Raw genomic sequence first — 26,366 nt, forward strand, 5'->3', positions numbered from 1 at the left:
CACTTTGAGAACCAATGCTCTATTGAAATGAGATTAGTCAGAATGTAGTCTCGCGTAGCCAGACAACTATTCCACTATCTCTGAATGCTATAGTCTGGAACTACACATCACGAAAGCCGAGAACGGAAGCTGTCACTTGTCAGTCATTTTTTCCATTCACAATAAAATTAGTGTGCATTTTATTTTAGAATTTCCATTTCTGCTAAGCAGTAAGCTATATCTGCTTCGATTATTTTTGTGACAAATTTGTGCGGAACGGAAGCGGGGAGAAGGCGCCACATCCGCTTTATCCTCTGGTCAATGTCAGAGCTTCCGTTGCTCCAGACTGTATGACGGAAGCATTTGAAAATTGTGGGAGGCAACAGTCTGGCTCACGAGACTAGTCAGAATGTGGCAGTGGTCTCTCTGGGTGCAGCATGTGTATCACAATTCACAACGACAAAATACTGTATTAGGTCAAGTCAAGTGTTGAGGCACAAGCAGTGGGGCTACCGGCCCACCTTTTGCAGAAGCTTCATAAAGGTTGCTGCAGGAGCTGATTTCGTGTGTGTGCATATCATGGAACAGACTGTATGGTTACAGTGCAATAATCCCAGAAGCTATAGCTAGGGTGACCTCTCAGTTCAAGACTCTCCTCTCGGATAAGGAGGTAATATGAGGATTTCTATTGATAAGACATTACCACCACTATAATGGAATATATGTCTAAAATAATAATATCACACTATACTTAAGGCCTTAAACATCTGACTTTGATTAAACAAAACAAAATAAACGTAGGCAGTGTGAAATATTAAGGCAGTGCAAACATTCATCAAGGACAATAACATAAAACAATGTTATACAAAAACCATTACTGCAGACTTTCAAGTGTTGATACAAGATGATACTGGTGTGGTACCAATACCAAATGAGAGGAATCATAGTCGTTGACTACAGGACTAACTACAGTACCACTGACCATAATTACACAGCGGTCAATCTGCTCTTATATGTCATCCTTGTTGTATGACATGTGAATGTGGTCAAATAGCTTACACCTGATAACACCATATATGTTCAGAGTAGCTCCTCCAGACACACCTCAGCTATTGGCTGTCTCCAGAAGCAGAAAGAGCTGAACTCTGGACAACTGAAGGTGGCGCTCTGTTCCTTACTTCGTAAAGGAAATACGTGCTCCACCAGCTCACTCAGCCGACTGTACCTGCAGAGTAAACGCATATATTTCATCTTCATTTTCATTTAATAATTTTTCACATGAGTAGTAGCATTATCTTTGGTTTGTCCAAGAAAGAAAAGAAAAGTATTTTCTGCTCAGTATGTACTTTTTTGTTGTCGTATTTTACTTTTAATTTATCATCTGTTTATATTGCTTTCTTTTTTTGTCTTTCGATATTTTTTTTTTGTTTTTAATATTAATACATTCGAATTGTATGTAATGTAAACGGTGAGGTTCTTGTATAAGCCCCCCTAGGGTTTCTTACCTCACTGGCACAATAACTATATGTCACCTTTACCATGGAAAGAACTAGCATATTATGCATATGTGTATACATTCTGTTGTGCAAATCAAATAAATCAAATATGGTGATGGAAGCGACGACACAACTTTAACTTGCGAGAAGTAACTCACAAAGACAGGTCATGACCTGATGAAGACAGAAAACGTTGTTACGTTATTTGCCTGCACCCTATTATTAAAAAGGCTTTAATTGTCCGAGTGCCTTCCTTCTTCACAGTAGCTACATGTATGTTGTCTGGACAATACTTACGATGTCTTATTGCCTTTGGTTTGCTCGAGGATGAGCTCTCCTTTGGGGTTCACTGTGAATATGCGACACACAGGCAAACCCACTTGCTTGTAGGCAAACACATCCTTAAAAACAAACAAAAAGATCCAGAATTATTTCAGTGTACTTTCTGTGGGTATTACATTTAACTAGCCAGAGAATCGGAGCAGTGGAGCGGTGTTGCGCTTCGGTGCAGCCTGCTGACCGTTCCCACCGAGGTCCATGAATATCCACCCATCCGCTCTCAAGTTATTTTGTTATTTTAAGATACCCTGCCGTGCATCGCTGCAGGCCGGGGTAATAATCATAAATCGTACTCACGTTCTCTCTATTCCCGAAGGCTGCATAGAACGGATGCGTGTTTGGGTAGAAGAGGTTCCTGATGTCTGTGAGACATTCGATCTTGAACTTCTCAGGCTTTTTTTCAATGACCTCCCTAAGCAGAGAAACACAAGGATTGGAGACTTGGTTGACATCTGACCTCTGATCTGTCCTGCTTATTTCTTCGACGCTTGTCCTCACTTCAACCGGAATTAACAACTAAGTTCACCTGCACTCTCAGCTCAGTTAATTTCGACGACTAAAACTATGACGAAATATATTGTCAATTTTTGTCAACAAATAAAAACTAGACTAAAAGGGAGGGAGTAGTGGAGAAGAGATCCAGCAGAATTAAGACAAGCCATTTTATGCTTGGTTGCGCGCAGGTGTTGTGCTCCAAAAATAGCCGATCTACAAGCTCACAGCACATCGCAGACGCGTTGTGAGCTGGTAGATCGGCTATTTTCAGTAGCCGTGTACAAATCAGGCATTACGACACCATCAAGGCCTGCCAAAACATATTTCAGTCGACTAAATCAAATGTAGATTTAGTTGCCTACAATCTTGTGATATTTAGTCAACTACAACTAAAACTAAATAATTTCAGATGATTAAAATATGACAAAAACTAAATGGAATTTTATTCAAAAGACTATGACTAAAACTCAATCAGAATTTGCTGTCAAAATCAACACTGCTCCCAGCTGAATCCTTGCACTTAGAGCTAATGATTCCCAACACACTTTTGTAAAATAATAAATGTGCATTTGTTAATATGCATTTGCTGATATCTAACAATTCCTCTAGATCTAGTATTCTAGACTGCAGAACATTTCATCTTGTTTTGTTTTAGTTGTTTTGCTCTGCTATTTGTACATTTTTGTACAGGGTGGGGGTGCAGCATAATAATTCAAGACTACAAATTCGCACTAGAGCTCAAAGGGCAACGTTGACGATTTTGCACCCAAACCCTATTTTAATGAAGTTGAGGAAATAACAAACATAATGTTGGAGTGAGTTTTGTGTTTTTTTCTGTGTTTTGACATTTTTAACATGATTTTGGTGACTGTGACATCATCATACAGCATTTCAGTTCTTCCTGGACTCAAACCATGTTTCCTGTAGTTCCAGTCAGACCTTCTCCTCCAGAATTTACAAATACATTCGATTGAAAGAAAACCAACCAAAGTATTGCTGGTTGCTACTGTAAAAACAGAGAGCATTGACTACAGCCATTGAGTGAGTGGCCTGGTATGCTTCTAACACCATAATTACACATTGAGTGCCAAAACCGTATATATACCTTTTTGCAAATACACCCGTGGAGTGCCAAAAAAAGTATATATATGTTTTTTTTATCTTTTATTTTTTTTCATTTCTTTCCACGCGGGAACGGCTAGAGCAGGTCTGGAATCACCCTAGGCGATTCTGAGAAGGAAGGGACAGATGGATCAACGTGTCAAAAACATGTCTCCCCATCCGCTTCCGTTCTATTTTCCTTCTCTAAAACCCCTATAACTCCGAAACTTTTTACGCTGGGGAAAACGACTCATTTTGTATCCGCGATCACTTTGCCATTGTGACCCGTGTGAAAGATGTTATCGTTCCAGCCGTTAGCCAGGCCCATCGGGCAAAATGGATGCATGCTTTTTTTGATCATGGATCGCTCGCCATGGAGTCTACAGAACGTATTCTGTTATTATAAACTTCTGGCACCCAATGTGTTAAGCACGGTCGCGCAACAAATATGTATAAGTATGAATTAGGCTTTACCTGTGAAAGGCAGAGAAAAGGCTGCTAGGGGACAACATGAGTGGTCCTTGTGGCAGGAGTGTTCCTCGGTCATTCACCCAGTGAAGGTAGCCTCTGGTCATGTCAGCCATGCCAATGGCTCGGGCCGAACAGTAGAGGAATTTGTAACCGTTCCTGCAGTTGTCAAGAGATTCAGTGGTAAATTAAAATGTACACTTAAATAAGAGCACCGATGTCCTGACGTCACTGCCCCTAGAGGGCACTATATCCCCCTGGGTCACAGATTATTTTCCCCATAGAGAAATATTCGTGTCACATAAGAAATGTGTTCCAAAAATAAACAAATCAGCCGTGCGATTCCGTCAGGTATGTGACTCTGTGTCGTTTATGATATTGGGTTACATTACATTTGAACGTCTGTGTTTGGATAAAATAAAATAAAATGAATGTCGTAAAATCGCTGGGGTATTATTTTTGGAACACAGTTCTTATATGACGTGATCTAAGATTTCTCTACGGGGAATTTCCATGGGGAAAATTATTCTTGACCCAGGGGGATAGTGCCCTCTAGTGGCAGTGATGTCAGACTTTGGTGATCTATGGCTAAGACTCAATTGATGATTATGACATCAAACCATAAAATTCTGTTTATCATCTTTGACGTTGATGGACGCAGTTACGACGAAAAACTAAATTGCCGTTTATTTTGCAATGAGACTTACTCGTGCACCGAGTGGTAGAGTTTAGCAATGCCTTGATGAGTCCAGTCCTTCCCGAGCTGCGGAAGAATCTGACCAAACACATCAGACCTTTGGGAGAGGAAAAAAAGGAGCAATGATAGATTTGCAATTGCAAGTTAGTGCCACTGTCCATGATGCTTAAATTAGCCAAAGAAAGAAAAGATTAATTATGAAGAACAGCTTCAGCTGTCTCTAATTAGCTGACTCAGACCTCCTTCAGTACTTCAAAACAGCAGATGTCGGAATAAAGTCCAAATTTATAAATGTATTTCATTTTTGTGAGCGGGTTGGGTGGGAGGGTTTATTTGTTGTGTTTGTCTGGTGTTTTTTTTTTTTTTTTTTTTTTTTTTTTTAACTAGAAGAACTATTTATCTTATCCTATAAGCTGTGACAATCCTTTAAAAAAATATATGTTAAAATAGAAAGTCCAAATGTATGCCTGGAAAAAGTGTCATGCAACTCGTCGCAACCCACGTTTTTCGCCGAAGCATGAAAGCATAATTCTCTGACAGCAACGAGATCCCACAGAACTGGGCTTTGTAGTGGTTGAGAGACTAGAGATGGGACGATATGCAAATTATGATTAAGATTATTGTGGCAAAAATAATTGCGATTAACGATATTATCGTGATAACCAAAATATGCTTAAAACTTGAAATACCACTTGAACCCCCAGCATCCCTATTCTGGGGGGAACGTTTGCCAAAAATAAAGTTGTGAGCTTGTAGATCTACTATTTTTGGCCAATCGATTTGTGTAGAGTGAAATAAGAGCGTACCAAGTGGTACTGAATTTGCAGCTCAACAAAAGCGAATTCATCCTAGTGTATGACGGAGGGCAATTTCACAATAAATTCAAATCTCTGCGATATGATTAATGTGAGCGTTTTTCTATCACGATAAACGACAATAACGATTATCATCCCATCCCTAGTTGATACAACAGAGATCCTAGAATAGAACAGTAAAAGAGGCACTGATGGGACTCCCCCTTACTTGGTAATGGTGCCGTCAATATCGGAGATGATGACTTTGTCGTCCCAGTTCCACAGGTAGATGGTGCCCTCACATCGACACGTCCCTTGGTACTGAGTAGTGATGCTGAAGCTGACGCTGTTAGGCCCCTCCCTGAGCTTTAGGCTCGACTGAGACAAAGAGGAGAGAGAGAGGAATATACAGATAGCATTTAGCTGGCGATGCTAATCCACACAGTAGTTTAGAATAAGTGGAGCAGTGGACAAAACAAGTCATGTTCCCTGGAATAATGACAGACAAGTGGTAGATAAGAAGACAAAAGCTGAGGGGTAAATATGGTAGCCTGGGATCCACACTGCTCCGCTACGGCGGGTTTCTTTTTCACACTCGCAATTGAGAAACAAAAATCAGCCGAACGTAGTGAATCAGGCTGGATCCCAGGCTATAAATATTGAGCATTAAGCTCAGATCAGACTCTAATAATTAGAGCAAGGAGAAGAGTAAATTATGGAAGAGACTCAGGGACAGACTCAGGGACACACAAATGAGATAAGTTTGTGGGTGACAGATGAAAAGGGGGAGAGTCACATTAACACGGACACAAGACAGTAGTATTTAGCTAGTAGCTAAATCTGGTACAGTGCATCTTTTCTCTTTGCTTGAGATCAACCCATTCAATCCGGGAACGCATCTACAAATGTATTCTAAATCCTAACAGTTTTCTGAAAAACGTATGTTACTATATCGGTGGTGCTCAAACTCTTTCATGTCAAGGACCCCCAAAATGATATGCTTTTGGCCACAGACCCACATCTCAAAATATTTTGTTCCAAGGACCTCCAGAAGCAAAGATTTGAGTTACAAATGTTCGCTTTAAAAATATATATATATTCAAAGATTTGCACAAATGTTCACGATTAAAAAAAATTAGCAGATCTACAAGCTCATAGCGCGGCGCTCAGTGCCTATGAGCTTGAGCTTGTATATATTTTTTTGAATAGCCCAAAGAAATCTTAAATGACACAGATGCATTCCCGGTCTTAATGGCTTAATGTATTTTTGTTCCAATAAATGACATGAAATGTCACTAAACCGGGACTCTCTTACGATCTGGTCAGACGAGAGGCGGAGGGACTTCCTGTAGGAGGGACATGGCAACGGCCCTGGGCCTGCTGTCTGCACACGCTCAGTATGTGGCACAATGGGTGGCATGTCGTTCAGTTCTTTAGACTCATCATCGCTGGAGGACTCCTCTGTTTTATGCCTGGAAGACAACACACAAATATAGGTACTGAAATACTGCATGTGTGTCACCTGAATATAATGATTAAATGATAATTAATCACATTCACTGAACTTGGGTGCAGTAGGGTAACAAATGTGCACAGTCATTTATAGCCACAAGAGGGCAGTAGAGCAGGGGTCTTCAACGTTTTTTAGGCCAAGGACCCCTTAGCTGAGAGATGAAGCAGGGACCCCCACATATTGTTTAAAATTGTGTTGCAGATTCAACTTCTTCATAGATTTCATAGATAGCTTCATTGACTTGTTTCATCCATCAGGGTTGGATTCATGTATTTTCAGACATACTGTAACAGCTCTTTTTCCCCCTCTACACCAAACCTCTTCGCAAAAAATAGCCGATCTACAAGCTCGCAAAGCATTGTGAACTTGTAGATCTGCTATTTTTGGCAAACGGTCCCCTCAGAATAGGGATGCTAGGTGGTTAATACATTTAAGTGGTTAATACATTTTTGTTCCCTTTTTTCACACAAACATTTGGCAGCCCCCCTGTAGTAACTCTGAGGACCCCCTAGTAGATCATTACATCTGCTTGCTAATTTACACAAGTGAAGACAGATTGCTTTGGTTACAGATATTAACTTATTTTTTCTTTTTAAAGCAAATGAATACATGCACAGACTATAAATACAGTTTTACCCCATTTGGGAATTTCTAGTTTGTACAGAGATGTGATGTCATATGGTGGGATGACATCACTGCTAGCTGACTAATGTGCTGGTGTGACAAAGTGTTGTGTTGCTGACTCACTGTGTAGCTGCAGCCACTGGGAGGGGAGAGCTCTCACTGCTCAGAGACTGCTGTCTCTCTAGCTTGGTCTCTGAGGACTGACAAAGAGAGACTGAGTCATTGACAGGCGGCATCTATGACCTTATATTTCTAGCATTAAAAGTCATAAAAGTCATATAAAACGGAATGGAAAACTTTCAGTGCTACAAAAACTCAATGGTAAGACATTATATTAAAGTCGGGTCTATAATGCATTTTAATCACATTTATAGTGCATTATAATGCATCATAATGCACTTATAATGATTCATAACACTTATAATGTTATACATGTTTATAATTATGCACAACTTACACTTTATAACTAGCTAAGTTAAGGCAGTTATAATGTGCTGTTCCACTGAGCTTCTAATGTATTATTTATGACCAGCACTTATAATACATTATAAACGTTGTTATAAGTTGTCATACATGTTGTATAATAATGCATGTTATAATGCCTTATAAGCACATTATAATGCATTATAAATGTGATTATAATGCATTATAGAGCCGACCTTTAAGTAAAGTGTTCCCGACTCGATCAACAATATATGTCTTTGAGGCCATTTCTCATTTCCATAGACTGATTTACAATGCAAACCTACACAAATAGCATGGTACTCCAATGGACTTTCCATATTATGTACATTGTGAGAAACAGTGAGGGTGCCAAAGAGAATAACCACTGTATGCAATACCTGCTTCGCACTGCTCTTTCTCCAGAACCACCAACGGCCAGACTTCTTAGGCATTCTCTCTTTTACCCAGGCCTCTTCTGTAGCCTATTCATATAATACAGGTCATTTGAAAAAAAATCTATGTCTACAGAAATGTGTTAAAAAAAATACACGATTTGAGGGAATGAACAGCATCATAGCCAGATTTAGCATTGTAAAGATATTAAAAAAAAGTGTACCTTTGGCAAGTTCTTTTGAAATGCCAGCATGCAGAGTATCAATGGGGCTGCCAACGTCCAGTTGTAATACCTGTAAAATAAATTGTTCTGTTATTCGTTGATGGTAATAATCAGTGATATTTCTCTCTGAGAGTGAGTGTTTTGTCATAGTGCATTGAGGGGAACCATAAGCCTGATAATGATGATGATGATGACTAACCGGTTTGCAATTCGAACCACCAAATTGGGATTGTCGATCATCGCTGGATTGTCAGCAAATTCCTGATATGTGATGATGTGCTCCATGAATTTCTCTGGAACAGATATTACAAAAACTGTTAATTATCATGCCATCCGTTTCTTCTATTTTCCTCATAGTTAGATGTTCAGCATTATGACTTAAGAGCAATGAAGGACAGAGAGAGAGGGGATATTCAAAAATAGGTCATCCTAATTGTTTTCAATATGCCAGACTATCAAACCGTGGCCATAGTAACATCTAACATCTATCAGGAGACCACAAGGGGAGGTACGTGCATATTCCCATAGAAAGGAGGTGTCATTCACTGCAGCCGTCTTTCCTTTTCCTCCTTTGTACATATAGTATTTTGTATTTGTTGATGACATGTATTATTGTGTTCATTTTTTACGTCAGTCAGTCCCCAGGACTTTTTTGTGTTATCCTTTTAGCCCTAATGTCTTTACATTTCTGACTAATAAAGTATTCAATCAATAAAAAAGTACCTTTGGAGATCTCCGAGTTCTCTCCGACGCCCCCACAGAGTGACAGCGTGACGTCGGGCAGGTCACCGGCAGAGTCCGACAGACACTCTGTGCCGCTGTCGGCGGCCGCGCTCCCTACAGACTGGGGGGACTGGGAACCAGAGCGCCTCCCCACCTCCACCCAGTGCTTAGGTACCTGACCTGACTCACTGAAATACACACATACACACAGGCCAATAGTCATATGCCATCATCCATAAATGTATATGGTCACGTCACAAGATATTTTATTTATTTTTAACCACAAGTGATAGTTTTTGTTAAAATAAGTGTTAAATAACTCATTACATTCTGAAAGTAATCATTGCTATTAAGTGTTTGTTCAGTAACAGTGGTCTCCCCATATCTCTTTAGTAAACAGAAAATGCATATCTGACCTGAAAATGCAAGAATGCAATTTTCTCTGCGTCTTGAAATTCGCAGTGCAATTCACAATTCGCAGTGCAATGAAACCGTTACAATACATTGCGGAGAAGAATTGCAGCGTTCTCCATTTCCACATTGCAGTCCAGTCACCGCAGTTTCTGTTGCAAGTTGCAACTAGTTGCATTGCGAATCATTGGTGTGGACTGGGCTTTAAAGGAGTACTGTAGTTCACCCAAAAAAAAAGTATTTTCTATAATTTACACATGCCATGATGAAGCCTTGAATTCATGGAGATTTTTTTATTTTTGTTGAATTCCAAAGCCAATAATTTGATGACCGGCAGAGTCTCTGGTAGGTGAGCAGCCACCCGATCATCAAATTATTGGCTTAGGAATGCGACAGAAACTAAAACATCTATTCAATTCAAGGCTTCATGGGGTGTGTAATTGATAGAAAATAAGTCAATTGTTGGGTGAACTACTCCTTTAAGCCTTATTTTAAACTTAGTCAAACAATGGTTTCACGTTGCAAAAATAGCTAACAATAAAAATACAAAAACTTTAAATCTTTGACAATTTTTTAAAAATGTGAAAGATTCTGAAACATCAAAATGGGATAGTTTCTTTTTACTTTTAGCCCATAATGACAAAATAGGGATGCCAGTGTGGAAGTGGTTAACTCCACTTCCCTCTGTAGGTTTTGTTACTGAGAGAGAGAAAGACAAAATGAGAAAAAACACAGACAAGGTTGTGAAGATCCTTGGCCAGAAAGGGGCTCACGGGTTATCCAAAGCCATGGATTCATAACCACTACCCAATCACGTTGCATATTTTGTACCTTTTAGGAAAGTAGCGAGCCACAACATCAGGTTCAAGTACATTCAAATCGTCCAGGTAAATGTCCTCTGGTCCCTGATGTTGGCTCCTCTTTCTTACTCCTTCAAGTCAAAGGAAAACAAATCATTACTAACAGCTGACTATACCTTCTCACTTCCCTTTCCTTTAACTGTCGCGTGTGATTGAACGGCCTCAGACTGTAAACATGAACACGAAGGAAGCCACATCCTTCCTGTTAACATAAGCAGACAAACAGGCTGAGTGTGGATTAGCATCACATACACTGTACATGTTTCCACTAAAGGTGTTTAGGGCATTCTGGAGATATCTGTTTTGTAAAAAGAAAAAGAAAGAAAGAAAGAAGCAAATCTTCATTGGCATTTATCTACAATACTGATTCATTCAAGCCACCAAAAAATAGTGCAGAGCCCTTGTAGGTTTATTTGTCAACAACACACACACACACTAGCAATTCGCTGCTTGTATGTGTATGAGTAGTGAGTAGTGACAAATAAACCTTCTTGATGCTTGCTTCTTGAGAGATAACTTGTAGAGGTCCCCACCCCCATACCGCACAAATTAATTTTGGTGTTATCCTTTTAGCCTTAACGTCTGACTGTACCACGCGCTGTTTACATTTCTGACTAATAAAGTATTCAATCAATCAATAAAAAAAGGACTGTCTAAAGTCTTTATGTAGGATGAATGCACATGTGGATTTCTACGATGGATAACATTTTATGACACGCATTGTCCTTGACACATTGACCCAGTTAATCCGGGAACACATCTCTGTCATTTTAGATTTTTTTGGCTATTCAAAAATCACATATACAAGCTTATAGCATGGCATGAGCTTGTAGATCTGCTATTTTATCTGTGAAAATCTTTGAATATATATATACATTTTGAACTCAAATCTTTGCTTCTGGGGGTGCCTGGGACTAAATATTTTGAGAGGGTGGGTCCGCGGACAAATACATATCATTTTGGGGGTCTTTGACATGAAAAATGTTTGACGCTATGAGCTTGTGTATCTGCTATTTTTGAATAGCCAAAAGATGGTTATAGCAAAAAATCTAAAATGGCGCAGTATGTGCTTCCGGATTGAATGGCTTAAATAAGGAAGTGAAGAATCAAACACTACCTCTGCTGTCGGAGGGTGAGTCAGTGGCTTTGGTGCTGGATCTTCTATGAGGACTCCCCGACGCCTCTGAGTCTTCAGCCATGTGGCTGGTGGCCACAGAGACCAGAGGGGCGCTGTCCCTGCGGCCGGGCGGCGAGGACGTCCACCTGGCCTTACGGGCGCGTTTGGAAGGGCCGGCGAGGTCAGGTTTAGGCTCAGATAATACCGGGCGGTCAGATAATACCGGGCCGTCAGATACCGGCGGCGGCGCCGAGGGACTTGGCTCAGGCTGAGGAACACTGTGAGGGACGAGGCACGCGTCGTGCACAGAGGCTTCTGATAGGTCGGGTTTGGCAGGCCGAGGCATTGGTTTGACGATGGTGCACACGGGGTCGGCGGATCTCTCCTGCTCCCTTGACTCCGCCTCCATGGCTTCCGAGCTGAGGATGACCCTGAAATGTGTACTCTCCGACGGAGTGATGGTCAACGTCTTTGGCTCTGATCTATCCTTCTTGCAGACCTGGGTTTAAAGCAAAAAGCAAAAAAAAAACAAGGTCTTTATCCCATTAAGGCCCGAGGCCCATTCTACAAATGCCCTCAAATCAGCAGTTCTCCCACTTTTTTCGGTGAGCTTGTAGATCTGCTATTTTTGAATAGCCAACGCTAAAATCTAAAATGACACAGAGGCTTTCCCTGTTTCAATGGGTTAAGAGTTGCACTTATTTGTAAATAAGAACTTGAATGTCGTAGTCACATGGTTGGCATGCTGTTCTTAGTTTATACTAAGGTTTTTCTTTTTTTTTCTGCCACCAGACAAAAGCAAATCATATTATTCTATTCTTCTCTGGTAAAGATTATCACCCTTCCAAACAAATTCCCAAACGGCCTTACCCTGGTGGATTCTGGGAACTCTCCCCAGGTCCACTGCATGTGGGAGTCTGCCCTGAGGAGACTCTTTGTTGGATGGATCATCAGCTCTGAGTCGCTCTTAGGAGACATGGGTGCTGACAGTTCCCTGTAAGAAAACAGCACCACACCACATTGGGACATTAGTGGCTATAGAGACAGCTAGAGTCTAACCACACTGATGTGCAGAGAATTCATTTTAACCCAATAAAACCGGGAAAGCAAATGTGTAATTTTTTGTCACTTCTTTCCTATTATTTTAATGTTGTTTAATGCTTTTGCTTTTCTTTTTTTGCTTTATTGTTAAATTATTTGTACTTTTTCTGTTAAGCACTTACGCTTTATTCTTGCTCTGTAAGGCACTTTGAGCTGCATTTCATGTCATGAAAGGTGCTACACAAGTAAAGTTTTATTATTATTTTAGATTTTAGATATATAGCAACAGAAGTTTTTCTGAAAACTCTTAGGATTTAGATCAATGGTTTAGAACAGTGGTTCTCAAAAATAGCAGATATACAAGCTCACAGCACGGCACAAGCAAGCTTCTACATCTGCTATGTTTGAACATTTTTTTAAAATCTTGAAAGTGATTGAAAAATCTTGAACAATTTGAATTTCTGTAGCACAAATCTTCTCTTCTGGGGGTTCCTGGCACAACACATTTTCATCAGTTGGGGGGGGGGGGGGGGGGGTATGTGGCTAAATTCATATCATTTTGGGGGTCCTTGGCACAGAAAAGTTTGAGAACTACAGATCTAGAAGGCATTTGTAGAATCGGCCTCAGGTCTTAATGGGTTAATTCATTTTGGCAGCACTATATTTTACAGCATTTTTCCACTGTTTGTTTTAGTCAAGAGACAGACATTAAATCTTAATGGCCTGGAATGATGTAAACATTTGGATGGACCGTTAAGTGGCACAGTGAGTGGAACAACATACCTAGTGGAGGCAGGGGGCCATTCTCCATCGGAGAAAGGGTAGCTGTCCCACGTTGGGTTACCGAGAGGAGCGGAATGCTTGGTTTCCATAGTGTTGTCCTTCACGGTAGAGACTGAGGACGTCCTGGGGAAGGGAACGTCATCAAATCAACAATGAGCTTACAGAAACTGATCAAAACAAAGGCAAAAGTCAACCAACAACAAATAACTGGGACCAGGCTAAATATCGCCTACACGTGCAAACGGTTATGTCACACATGACGTGAGTATAATTAGACTTAAGAAGTGAAGGTTCATTAACCCATTCAATCAGTCACTTTAGATTTCTTTGGCTATTCAAAAATAGCAGATATACACATATACATTTTTATTTTTTTACATCGTGAACATTTTTGCAAATCTTTGAATATATGTATTTTTATAGCAAACATTTGTAACTCAAATCTTTGCCTCTGGGGATTCTACAAATGTCTTCTAAACAGTTTTTGAAAAAACGTATGTTGCTATAATCAGTGATTCTCAAACTTTTTAATGTCAAGGACCCCCAAAATGATATGTATTTGGACGCGGACCCCCATCTCAAAATATGTTGTTACAGGGACCCCCAAGAAGATTTGAGTTAAAAAATGTCCCTTTAAAAATAAAAATATATATAATATATATTCAAAGATTTAAAAAAATAACTATTTTTGAATAGCCAAAGTATAAAAATAATGGTTAAAGTGGTTACACAGATGCGTTCCCGGTTTGAATAACCAAATGATACTATCAAGTCTTACCATCATGTGCAGGATTGGTCTGGATCTCATGTTTTCAGGCTTTGGAAAAAAATATTACTTCCCCTTTTGGGAACGCCTTTTTGTGTGTGTGTGTGTGTGTGTGTGTGTGTCTTTCCATCTGCCCAATATTAACATCATAAATATTTCATGATCTAGTGTGTGGAGTGATAAACTTGATTGCTGATTGAGACCATGTTAAAGATAATTATATCAAGCCCATATCCGAAGCTTATCGGCCCGATGTTTGGACCAGCCCTATTATGTAACATGAAGTCACATAGATTTCAAACAATGTTCCCATAATCAGACCATCAATACTATGTCACATACTGTAAGCCTGCTTTGTATCGCACCTTTCTGTGAAATGTAATCAAATGTAATAGAAGACAACGGGCTACAAAGTAGCCTGACAGCGTGCCGTGGGTTCGAGTCCCGATCCCAGCGACCTTTGCTGTGTCACTCCCCATCTCTCTCTCCCCATTTCCTGTCAGCCTACTGTCCTATCAATAATAATGACATAAAAAGCCCAAAAATATATCTTTTTTTTAAATGAAAAGAAAAAAGACAACAAAACAAAAAACATGATAGCTATAAAGTAGGACCGTTAATTTACACAAATAAAACCCACAAAAGTTCAAATATGGAGATAAGAGGTTTCTGCCAGCTACGTTATAATGAATGAGTTTTTACCTTCCATTCTGGATGTTGTTGTGCTCCTCATCTGAGCTGTGCTCACAGAGCTCCAGCTCACTGACCACGGGGTTGTTCTGCTCGTCCCTGCGAGGGTCCGCCTTGTGCTTCCTCCTGCGTCTCTTCTTCTTCTTGACCAAGGGCTGGTGGGCGCTACCTGAGGTGCCCGCTTCTTCCGGACCGTGCGGAGGAGGAGGTCCGCTCTTCACTGCTGCTGCTGACCCGTCAGCTGCTCTGGGCTCTCGGCTCCAGATCAAAGACTCTTCTGTGGGGATCGGTGAGGTGACCAGGTGGGCTGGGACAATCTCCTGTGTAAGAGATGTACCGATATAATTTCTTCCTTCCAGATACCCATAACTTGCGTATCGGTCGATACCGAGTACCGATCCGATACCAGTGTGTAATTTAAATAAATCTAGGGACAGTAGTTCTCAAAGTGGGGTCCAGGGACCATCTGGGTTCCTTGAAGGGGTTCTAAATGGACCCTTACAGGTCTGTAACTCTGAAAGTGTACAGATGGAACCAAATGGACCCGTAAGGGGGTCCTTGAAATTAAAAGGTTTGAGAACCACTGATCTAGGAATACATACAAATTCCATTAATAATTGCTAAAGTGCAGCTACAAGTTAGTAAAATAATAATGTAAATAGTACAACACAAAACAGTTGTGCAACATCAACTGAAACATTGACAATGTTACTGTAAATGAAATATCATCATGTGATAAATGACGTGGTATCGGAATGGCATAGACTGGCATACTTGGCGATAACGAAACCAGCATTTTGGGCAGTATCGGCAGCTTTTCCGATACTGGTATCGTTATCGGAACAACTCTACTCCCGTGTTTGGTTAAAACTAAGATATGTTTTCCTAGTCACAGGTCTGAGTCTGTTATCACGGCGGCAAAGATAAGACATGACCTCGTTTTAAACTGTAGTGGAAGATAAGGTCACAGCCTTTCGTGGAAATATTGATACTGATATTTCAGTTCCTCTTCTTGTCTCAGATCATGTGACGAGTCAGATACTCACATTGTTCTGCTCTGTTTCCTGAACAAAGAAGGCCTCTCCATTGTCTCCGAGTTTCATGTGTAGCTCTACTGGTTCCCCATTGATCTCGATGTCAATCTACAGTCAAACAACACAAATGTATCTACAGTAATTAGTATTATGCATTGCGCGGTAGTAAACAAACAAAAACAAAAGCCTCACACCAAGGCATTTCAACATAAAGGCCATCATCAGATTCCACCCAGGTGTTTATTAACAAAGGGGAACAGTTGATGTATTTGCATAACATGAGTCATGGATTAAGAACAGGGCCACTGGATTACCTGCAGTATTAGAGATTAGACCAGAACTGAGCAACACAAGGAAGGCTGCTGCTATTGTTTTGTGACTCCTACATAATACACATTCTGGTGGCAGTATTTCACAAGTTGGCTTTAACAAGTTTAACAAGTTTTCAACACATTGAAAACTTGTAGAAGGCAGGCAACGCTGTCAGATGCAGGCTTGAGCTCTGTGAGGCCCTCTCTGAGCAAGGCAATAGCCGACCAAGTGTCCACGCCAAACGAATGCCTACGGCAAGTGAATGACCGTGCCAAGCGAATGCCCATGCTGAGCGGTGCGAAGCTTGCATCTATCGTTTCATCGCCGTTCGAGTCAGAGAATGGTAAATGGTCATTCCCTCTGCGCCAATGTGATTGACGCGAAAGGGCGGCCTCAATGTCGGCATCGGACGCAAAATCTATGGAGCCAAGCGGCGAAATATGACCCCTTGGGAGTGACGATGCCCTGGTATAGATTTTCAGTTATAATCCACCTTTCACACTCCGGTATTTCTTCTGTTTTATGATGTCATGGACATACTGTAGCATGAGCTGTGATTGAATTGTTTCGGAGGGGACATAAATTCATAGATACCTACTTACAGTACATACGAACCCTGTTTGATTTATGTACACATAAACAAGCCTCCTTTCATCTCGACATTAACCAAGGGTTTGGTCTTTTTATCTGCACCTCTATCTCAACGCTGAAAGATATCCTTACGTTACTCACAAAATCACTGTGTCACCTAAGGTTGTCTGGTATGCCTGAGAAAGATTAACAACAACACTGGTTGTTGACGGGGACCAAGCTGCTCAAGCTGGAGAGGGCAGGCTAAATTTAGCCACTGAGTATGCTGCTCCACCTTGGTCTTCAGCGACAGACTATGCTGAAGCTATTAATAGAGAGAAAGGACAATCCGTTCTTCTGACAAAATGATAATGTGTGCTGAAGTGGAGTCAAGGAGTGGGCTACAGCAGTGGTTCTTAACCTTTTCAGGCCGTGACCCCCCAAAATAATCATCTTTGAACTGGGGACCCCCCAAAATAATCATATTTATTTGAACTGGAGACCCCCCAAAAATAATCAAATTTGAACTGGGGACCCTGACAAGCACTTGGAATGTAAGAGTTGAGGCATTCAAATTAGTTAAACTGAATATAGCAGAAAATAGCAGATCTGCAAGCTCACACACAAGGCGTTGTGAGTTTGTAGATCAGCTAATTTTAAAAAAAATCCCTCTTTCTTATATTATTTGACAATTTGGCCAATGTTTGACCAGTTTTTATAGTATAGCTTGTTGATTACTTCTGATGCAGTAATGGTCTGTTTCTTTTTTGAGGTATTGAAAAGGTCTTAAAAGTCTTTAAATTGTCACTTTACTGTCCCGACCCACAGGTTGAGAACCACTGGGCTACAGGACAATACTACAGCAGAAGACAGGAGATGTATTGTCTGGCTGGTTTATCATTGCGTGTCGTAATTATTCATCAACATCCCGTTGAGTTACCTCACATTCATTTGCTCCAAGTCTCAACAACGGAATCTCTTTGTTTAGTCAAGTGTCGGTGAGAAATGTATTAGAATCTGCTCTAAGCGAGCTCTGTTTTTCCAGTTTTCTGTTGGATTGGTGGTGCCATATATCAAACATTACGTCTCGCCCACTCACCACTTTCTCCTTGGAGCGCAGCACGCCCAGTTTTCCGAAGCGCACGTGGAAAGGAGAGCACTGGAACGTTCCGTCGGGCTGTCGGACCACGATCACGTCGATGCAGCCCGATAGAGTAGCCTGGTTGATGCCTTTATAGAGCTCCTTCACTGTGACCAGCACCTGGCCAGCCAGCTGCCCCACGTAGTTCATAGTGTCTACCTGTGGACACAACACAGGCAAAAAGAACTACCATCAACACATATATAGCAGCATTACATTATCCATCAATGTACGAGGACGTTTTATTAGTCTCTTCTTGAAGACTGTGTTTATCACTTAAAAAGGAGTAGTTCCCCCCAAAAAGTACTTATTTTCTATCAATTACACACACCATGAAGCCTTGAATTCGTGGAGATTATCTCCACGAATTCAAGGCTTCATGGGGTGTGTAATTGACAGAAAATAAGTCATACTACTTTAAAGTAATTACTTTCTAGAACAAATAATGGACATTCAAACACAGAAAACAAAACAGAATTGGTCTCCCTTGGGATTATTCCCAGCATAAGGCCATACTGTGGTTTTCACGTGTTACTAGGGCACCTGTCCCCATGCCTCACACACACACACACACACACACACACACACACACACACACACACACACACACACACACACACACACACACACACACACACACACACACACACACACACACACACACACACACACACACACACACACACACACACACACACACACACACACACACAGAAAATGCAAGCTGGTCCCTAAACGAACGCAGGGGCTCTGCTCTGTCCCATTTTCCTGAAGAGTTCCAGGCAGATCCAGTCTAATTAAGGACTCTATTACAGCACTGCTGCTTTTGCACAGCAGAGCAGAGCGGAAGATAGCGGAGCGGAGCAGAACACTGTGGTTGTGGTGCTTATCCTCTTTTCCTGTCTTGAGTCCCTATAAGATACAGTCACTAGAACGTGCAGAGTGCAGACTCCACTCTGTCTGTCCACGCGGTGCTGATCTCTGTCTGTAATTCAGATGATGACAGGACATGATATCACAAGGGAGGCAGGGGGATAAGGATGGTACCTGGAAGACTCCACCATGACCAAGCTGTTTATATGTAAACATAAGAATTCGGACAGTGGTGGAAAAGTACTAAAATAAATGTTACTTAAAGGGGAAATCCACCCATTTTCAATATTTAACTATGTCATTAATATAGCATAAAGGAGTTGTGTGGAAATAAGAAAAAAGTTCCCCCCTTTCTGTGTTGCCTTGAACTGGAGGATTGATTTTGGGTTTAACATTGCAAATTACAACATGATGAGTCATCATGTTGTAATTTGCAATGTTAAACCCACAATCAATCCTCCAGTTCAAGGCAACACAGAAAGGGGGGAACTTTTTTCTTATTTCCACACAACTCCTTTATGCTATATTAATGACATAGTTAAATATTGAAAATGGGTGGATTTCCCCTTTAAGTAAAAGTATCAATACTGCCAATAAAAAATGACTTGAGTAAAAGTACAAAAGCAACAGAATGTACTTAAATACCAAAAGTAGAAAGTACTCATTATGCAGAAGAAGTTTTCGAACGTAAAAAAATATTTTATACATTTGAATATCTACAAGCAGATCTACAAGCTCACAATGCGTCGCATAGTGACGCATGTTGAGCTTGTAGATCGGCTATTTTCAAATGGCCGAAATATATACAGGGCTGAAGTGGGTAATGTATGTTTCGTAATAATAATAAAAATCTACAAAGTAACTATAGTAACTAAAGTTGTCAAATAATTGTCGTGGATTAAAAAGTACAATATTTGCCTCTGAGATGTAGTGGAGTAGAAGTAAAAGTATTGAAAATTGGAAATAAGTACAGTACTTTAGTACATGTACTTAGTTACTTTCCACCACTGGTAATCAGGTAAGTACCCTGTTCTGCAGTCTCTGGAATGCATCAATCAATTATGATAAACTCACGGTAGAATCTCAATACCTGGACATGTGAACAGTCACAAATAGGTAGACATTTTATAAAAATACAATAGTAAGTCCATAATTGCGGCTTGCCATACATGAAAAACAAAGCAGTCAGCATTTTACAAAATAAACGCATGCACATAAGTCATAATCAGTGCAAAAAGTAGTGTGATAGTTTGGCAACAATAAAGACCTGATAAGGAATGATGAAAGTACTGTAGTATGTTAATGACTAACCAACAATAGTGTGATAGTTTGGCACAACAATCAACAAAGACCCGATAAGGAATGCTGAAGTACTGTAGTATATTACAGACTAACCAACAATCATCCTTGTATATAAAAACTGGGACATTCAAAAGATTACCTTACCTTAATCCCCTCTTAACCTAATAAATGGCCACAAAAGCAGCTTCTTAAAAGCAGGAATTAAGACAGTACAATGATCCATGCAAGTATACAAGAACTCTGCTGTAGTTAGTCTACTTTGCAAATTATTCCATTTCGATTTGGGTCACACAAAGTAAGCAAACTCGTTATGTATGTCAATCTTTGCAACAGTGTTTACATATTAGCTTATAATAATCAGTAACAAAGTAATAATAAGTAAATAGGTTATCAGGACACAGTAAATGTTAGGCCATCTTGAGAGAGCAGTTTATCAACAATTTGTACAGTATGTAGCAGTGGTTCCCAAACATTTTAGCTCAAGGCCCAAAAGAGAAATTAGATGTTTGCCTGGGACCCAAACTATTGAAAATAGCAGATCTACAAGCTCACTATGCGTCGCTTCACGCCGCGATGTATGCTTGTAGATCTTCTATTTTCACCACTTCTTAAACGTGTGTAGATATTATAAATTTGATTTCTGGATATTATTAGATTTTTAAAATTTAATTCATGAAATACTTTTGAAAAATATTGGAATTCGTTTTTAATTGATGAAAAGTTGTGATTTTTTTGTTTAAACTTTTTAAAGTCTTTTGAAGTAATATATATTTTTAAATGTAGGAAACAAAATAAAGGAGATATTTACTCACGACCCATAAAAATTGCTCCGCGACCCAAACATGGGTCCCGACCCAGTGTTTGGGAAACAGTGGTATATACAGTACTAAACAGTGGAACAGACTGGAGCTAAGCAACGTAGCGGCCATTAAGTGAAAGAGGCCAGCCTAAACAGCATGAAAAAAGATAGCTATCTCTGTCTTGCCTTGTAAATAATAGATGACATGCTCAGAAGGCTGGATAAACTTTTTGCTACCACTGTGCTCTGACTCCTCTGGTGCGCTATCCTCTTAGAACAAGTGACGCACTCAGAGTGACAAGAGTGAGCTAGTTTTTAAGGTTTCAGCTACCCAGCCTTCGTCACACTGACGAAGGCTGGATAGCTGAAACCGAAACCTTTGTCCTTTCTTGTGAAGACATGGAGAAATAAAAGAAACTCACTTCTGTCACTCTGAGTGCGACCTGTCACTTGTGTTTAAATGCTCAGTACAGAAGGCTGACCATGGAGTAGACAGGGTTAACTTAGGAGACTACTGGGCACAAATGGCACATTTGGCACTTCACAGCAAGAGGATTTGATTTGATTTCAGCTACAACATCTAGAATTACTGTGATTTGACTGCAGTGGCACAATTTCATGGAGAAAAAAAAACATTTTGGCATGGTAATGTGACGGCACACAATACAATACAAATGTGCTCATTCAGATATAAGAAATTGACATTTGGGGCTGCAAGAAGCCTGGAGCCTTTGCCTCTAAAAGTGAATCTCAAGTGATTTTTTTTGTGAAAATGAATTTCCTATATAATCTACTTTTCCACTCTGTTCTTAGTGGAACATTTCTCATTTATTACAAGTTGTAAAGTACCTCCAAGTGAAAATAAATTAATTAATCAAATGTTTTATTTGATTTATAAAGCACCTTTCAAAACAATATTACAAGGTACTGTACAATATACTCATGCATGATTGTGGTAATACACACTGTGCAATTTGGAGTCACATACAGTAACTTGCTGCAATGGTGGTGACACTGCTATCCTGACTTGACTTGACTTCCATATTTCAATAAGCATAATATTGTACTAGGACTAGGACAAAGGCAAAACGATCAAATTTACATTTCACATTTACTGCTCTTAAATGATGCTTCACTTAGAAGTTACAACACGCTTTCATAATCAGAGTCAGAGCAACGGACAGAAACATATAGACAGACAGACAGACAGACAGACACATTTTGCAATGAGGATGGCGTCGTACTGTAGTGTAAATCAGGTCAAGTTGTGCACAGACAAGATCAAGAGCACAAAGGATAGAAGAACCACAACGCACAGATGAATTGAGATGATTGCTTTGTTGTCTCAAGATCTGCTTACCACCAGTTCATTTCCTTTTTTATGTGTACAATTGCAATCAATCAACACCAGCAACTAGCCTATCAAGATCATGGAGGAACTCTTCTTGACAAAACAGAAATGTTCCTCCATTACAGTGTCGTACATGAGTGGTTCTCAAAGTGGGGTCTGGGGACCCCCAGGAGTCCTCAGGGGGGGTTCAAGGGGGTCTCTAGCTAAATTTGGTATTAAAGCATCACAATCACTTTAACCACTTTATCCATTTATAGGTTGGCTACTCAAAAATAGCAGATGCACAAGCTCACAGTGCGACACACTGCAAGCTTGTACATCTCCTATTTTTGAACATTGCCGGGCACAAAACATTTTCAGATGGTGGTCCGCGGCCAGATACATATCAATTTGGGGGTCCTTGACATGTCGTACATGATGAGAACACAAGTTAGTACAAGTACTGCATCACCTTGTCTAGACTTGTGTTCTTTTTATTATTGGAGCACCTTGCTGGCAATAACCTAATGAAGCTGCTGAGTACTTTGTCATTTTAACAAAGGCTTTAATAATCACATGCTGCTAGTGGTTAACAATGGCCCCAGCACATATCTAGTTTCATGGGCTGCCTCATACAGTATGGACACAAAGGACTTAGCAGCACACTTGTGTCTGCTATTCACATGTTACTGCTACAATGCAGGGCTTGTTGGGCTTGTTACCGTATCAGAAACTGTACTATTGAGGTCAGGTCACGTATGTATACTGTGGTATTTAGGTTTGTTGTTCTGAACTTAATACTTTTCAGGCCTTTCCCAGTTGGCTTACTGTTACAACATAGACTGATGTTTCTCCACTAACAGTTATGATGAATTATAGGATATAGGCTAGTCAAAATAAACCTTAGGTTAGCCTAAAACGACTCAAGCATTTAGCTCTTATTGACACGATTGAGCGAAGCAGGAGTTGGCCTACTTTCACTTTCACATTGCACTTTTATTTTGGTCATCAGTTCAACAATGAAAACAATACATTCCATGTTGTTCATAGAACTTAGCAGTACTAAAACAAAACAACAACAACAACAATAATACATTATATTACATGGTTATGACCAAAAAAGGCATAGGCTGAAGCTAATAAGCTTATTCTGCCTAGTGCCTACCCTTTCCACATACTGTACAATGGCAACGCATTTTCTCCTGCCAACTGACCAAGTGCCTTGGTCCAGGACAAGACAAGTTAGCTACCGGTATGCTGGACTCAAATCTGTGACATGCATGTCCTAGTGCAGGGGTCTTCAACGTTTTTCAGTCCAAGGACCGCTTAGGTGAGAGAGAGATGAAGCAGGGACCCCACTACATATTGTATAAAATTATGTTGCAGATGATTAAACGTTTTCATAGATTTCATAGACTTGTTTGACAACACTGTCAATGTGTAGCATTGTGTTGGATTCATGTTAATGTGTATTTTAGGACAGTTAACCACTTAAACCCTCAATACTTAGAAAACGTGTACTTTGTCTGCTCCCCCCCCCCCCTTGAGAGCTTGTAAATCGGCTATTTTCGGCTAACGTTCCCCTCAGAATAGGGATGCTAGGGTTCAAGTGGTTAATGTACCAAACAAAGTTCCTATCACACAAAGATTTGGTGGCCCCCCTGTAGTAACTCTGAGGACCCCCTGTTGAAGACCCATTTCCAAGTGCTTTATGGACATTCTGTCTGACTCTGACTACAAGTTCACCTAGCCAGGGAACGGTTCCTCATGTTCATTGTAGTGTAGAATAGTTCAGAATAGTTCCATTCCTCCCCAATGATATTTTTTCTCACAGGGTCACATGCTAATCTCTATCAGCAGCAGGATTTTTGGTCTTCATCTTTAATCTCCTATCTCCATAAACTCCGTTGTACATGCCCTTTCAAGGTAAGAGACTGTTTTGCCATTGTGAAAAACTAGGTATGTGGACACACACACACACACACACACACACACACACACACACACACACACACACACACACACACACACACACACACACACACACACACACACACACACACACACACACACACACACACACACACACACACACACACACACACACTTCCTGCATCCATTCAAATGTCAGCAGCACTAGGCCAGAAAAGTCAAATAGAATCGCTCCTCTACTTCTAGTATACAGTAACTGTACATTAAGAACGCATTAAGCACCTTAGAAAGGCTTGGACAACTCCTTCTCATTCGTTGAACTGCATACCAATTGGCTGGACTTTAACCCCTCAAGCCCACTCAATCTCCAAGACTGAGATCAAATAACAGTAGCTAATGCATAATATTCTGCAAACAAAACACACAAAATTCTATACCTGTAAACATATAAATGCCGATTCTACAAATGCCTTCTAAAACTACAAGATTTTTCAAAAAGGTTAAGAAATAACAGATGTATAAGCTCGCAGCACGGCAAAACGTGACGCGCTGTGAGCTTGTATATCTGCTATTTTTGAATAGCCAATTCAAAAAAGGGGTTTTAAAGGGTTGAATCCCAACTTACCAGAGTCCAGGAGGACTTCAGGTGTGAGTGCTGCTTTTCCCCCTGCTCTACAATAGCTCTGGCCTGAGGATGGTTATGGTTCCCTGAAGAAACCTCCATGTCATCCAGGAGCCCAACCTGTGAACACCTGCTACTGCTGGGTCTCACTGGGTCTGCAATCTCAGCCTGAGCTGCTGCTGTGTTGGCCCTTTCTTTCTCCCCAAATCCATCTCCTCCTCCTGGTCTGTACCATGCACCATATAGCTGCTGCTATGGCCTCTAGTCTGCCCCTCCATCCATCCGATCCAAGTGAACACAAAACACTAGAAGCCCCTGACCCCGACCTACCGCCTTAAACACTGTTACATCACCCATCTCAGAACCTTGCCTGCACCCCCCACCTGACCTCCACTTCCTCCCCCTCGGTCTGAGGAATGGGTAGATTCAGACTTAAAGTAATTCAAACTTAATCATTATGTAGTGCAGGTTGCAGGCAATCAGGCCACAGTGGATATTGGTGTATCTAATTTAGTTACTGTAAACATCATGTATTCTTGCCGGCAACAACAAATTCCTTTTTGTGATGATGTTTAAAAACAGGCACGGTAGCCTTTAAAATGTCTGGTGGTGGTTATTGTGGTTAAACGTCTGCAAGTTCCAGACAGTGTGCAAGACCTCTTTCTTTGATTTGATATCAAAGATCCCTTTAAAAAAAAAAACAGGCAAGTGAAATTGAATACAAAATGCACATGTTTTTTTTAGAAATTGACACTGAATGTGTCGTCGTAGGCTACTGTAAGCCATAGTACACAGTAACTGGTTTTATGAACAAAGCAGAAGTTTCCAGTCAGATGAAAGGGCATCAGCCACGATAAAACAGCCTTGTACAACTGATCTCTCTTTAGTGAGAGGATTCAGCTGACTACACACTGCTGTGTGCTCTGGGCTGCAGACCATGCACTGCACTGTGCACATCACACCAAATTTGGTTAAAAAGAAAACCCACATACAAGATCTAAGTAGGCATGTCACCATTCTTACATAATCGCCTCATCGCAATTGTTTTGACATAATAGCAGTTATTTTTGCATAATTGGCATGATCGTCATAATATTTTTTTCCAGGTTGAAAAATGTTTCATACATTTACAAATATTCTCAGAAAATAGCCGATACTTTTCCCTAACTTGGCATGGAAATATGTAAAAAAAAAAAAACATTCAATCACTAGTTTATTTCAAAACGACCCTGAAAACCTTTTTTTTTGTGTTATCCTTTTAGCCTTAATGTCTGACTGTACCTTGCGCTGTTTACATTTCTGACTAATAAAGTATTCAATCAATCAATCAATCAATGTCCAGTACTATATGATAGTAGGCTAGGCCTATATGTTCTCCCATTGTAGGAAAATAAAGGGACATCATTGTCTGGTTTCAAAATAATGTTTTTTTTTTATGCTGATAGAGGCAAAGGGGATTTATAATGTTACGCTGTACTATACAGCGTAACACAA

At 40.4% G+C, this 26,366-nt stretch overlaps 1 protein-coding gene across 1 annotated transcript; it reads right to left on the minus strand.

The window, feature by feature from the left end:
• LOC311039166 (phosphatidate phosphatase LPIN2-like) lies at nucleotides 1-25,136 on the minus strand. The gene is made up of 20 exons (XM_084048826.1): nucleotides 24,876-25,136; nucleotides 17,973-18,173; nucleotides 16,004-16,099; nucleotides 14,970-15,277; nucleotides 13,502-13,624; nucleotides 12,548-12,671; nucleotides 11,678-12,176; nucleotides 10,532-10,631; nucleotides 9,290-9,477; nucleotides 8,766-8,859; nucleotides 8,567-8,636; nucleotides 8,349-8,432; nucleotides 7,630-7,706; nucleotides 6,685-6,841; nucleotides 5,599-5,747; nucleotides 4,586-4,672; nucleotides 3,885-4,037; nucleotides 2,112-2,226; nucleotides 1,773-1,876; nucleotides 1-1,204 (listed from the first exon to the last, which is right to left on the minus strand). Exons 1-20 carry the CDS (start codon nucleotides 24,972-24,974, stop codon nucleotides 1,060-1,062), a joined length of 2,973 nt encoding a protein of 990 aa, XP_083904952.1. The 5' UTR covers nucleotides 24,975-25,136; the 3' UTR covers nucleotides 1-1,059.
• Between the last annotated feature and the right edge of the window lie 1,230 nt (nucleotides 25,137-26,366).

The sequence above is a fragment of the Gymnoscopelus microlampas genome, assembly GCF_963454915.1.
Source record: "Gymnoscopelus microlampas genome assembly, chromosome: 22".
NCBI classification, from domain to species: Eukaryota; Metazoa; Chordata; class Actinopteri; order Myctophiformes; family Myctophidae; genus Gymnoscopelus; species Gymnoscopelus microlampas.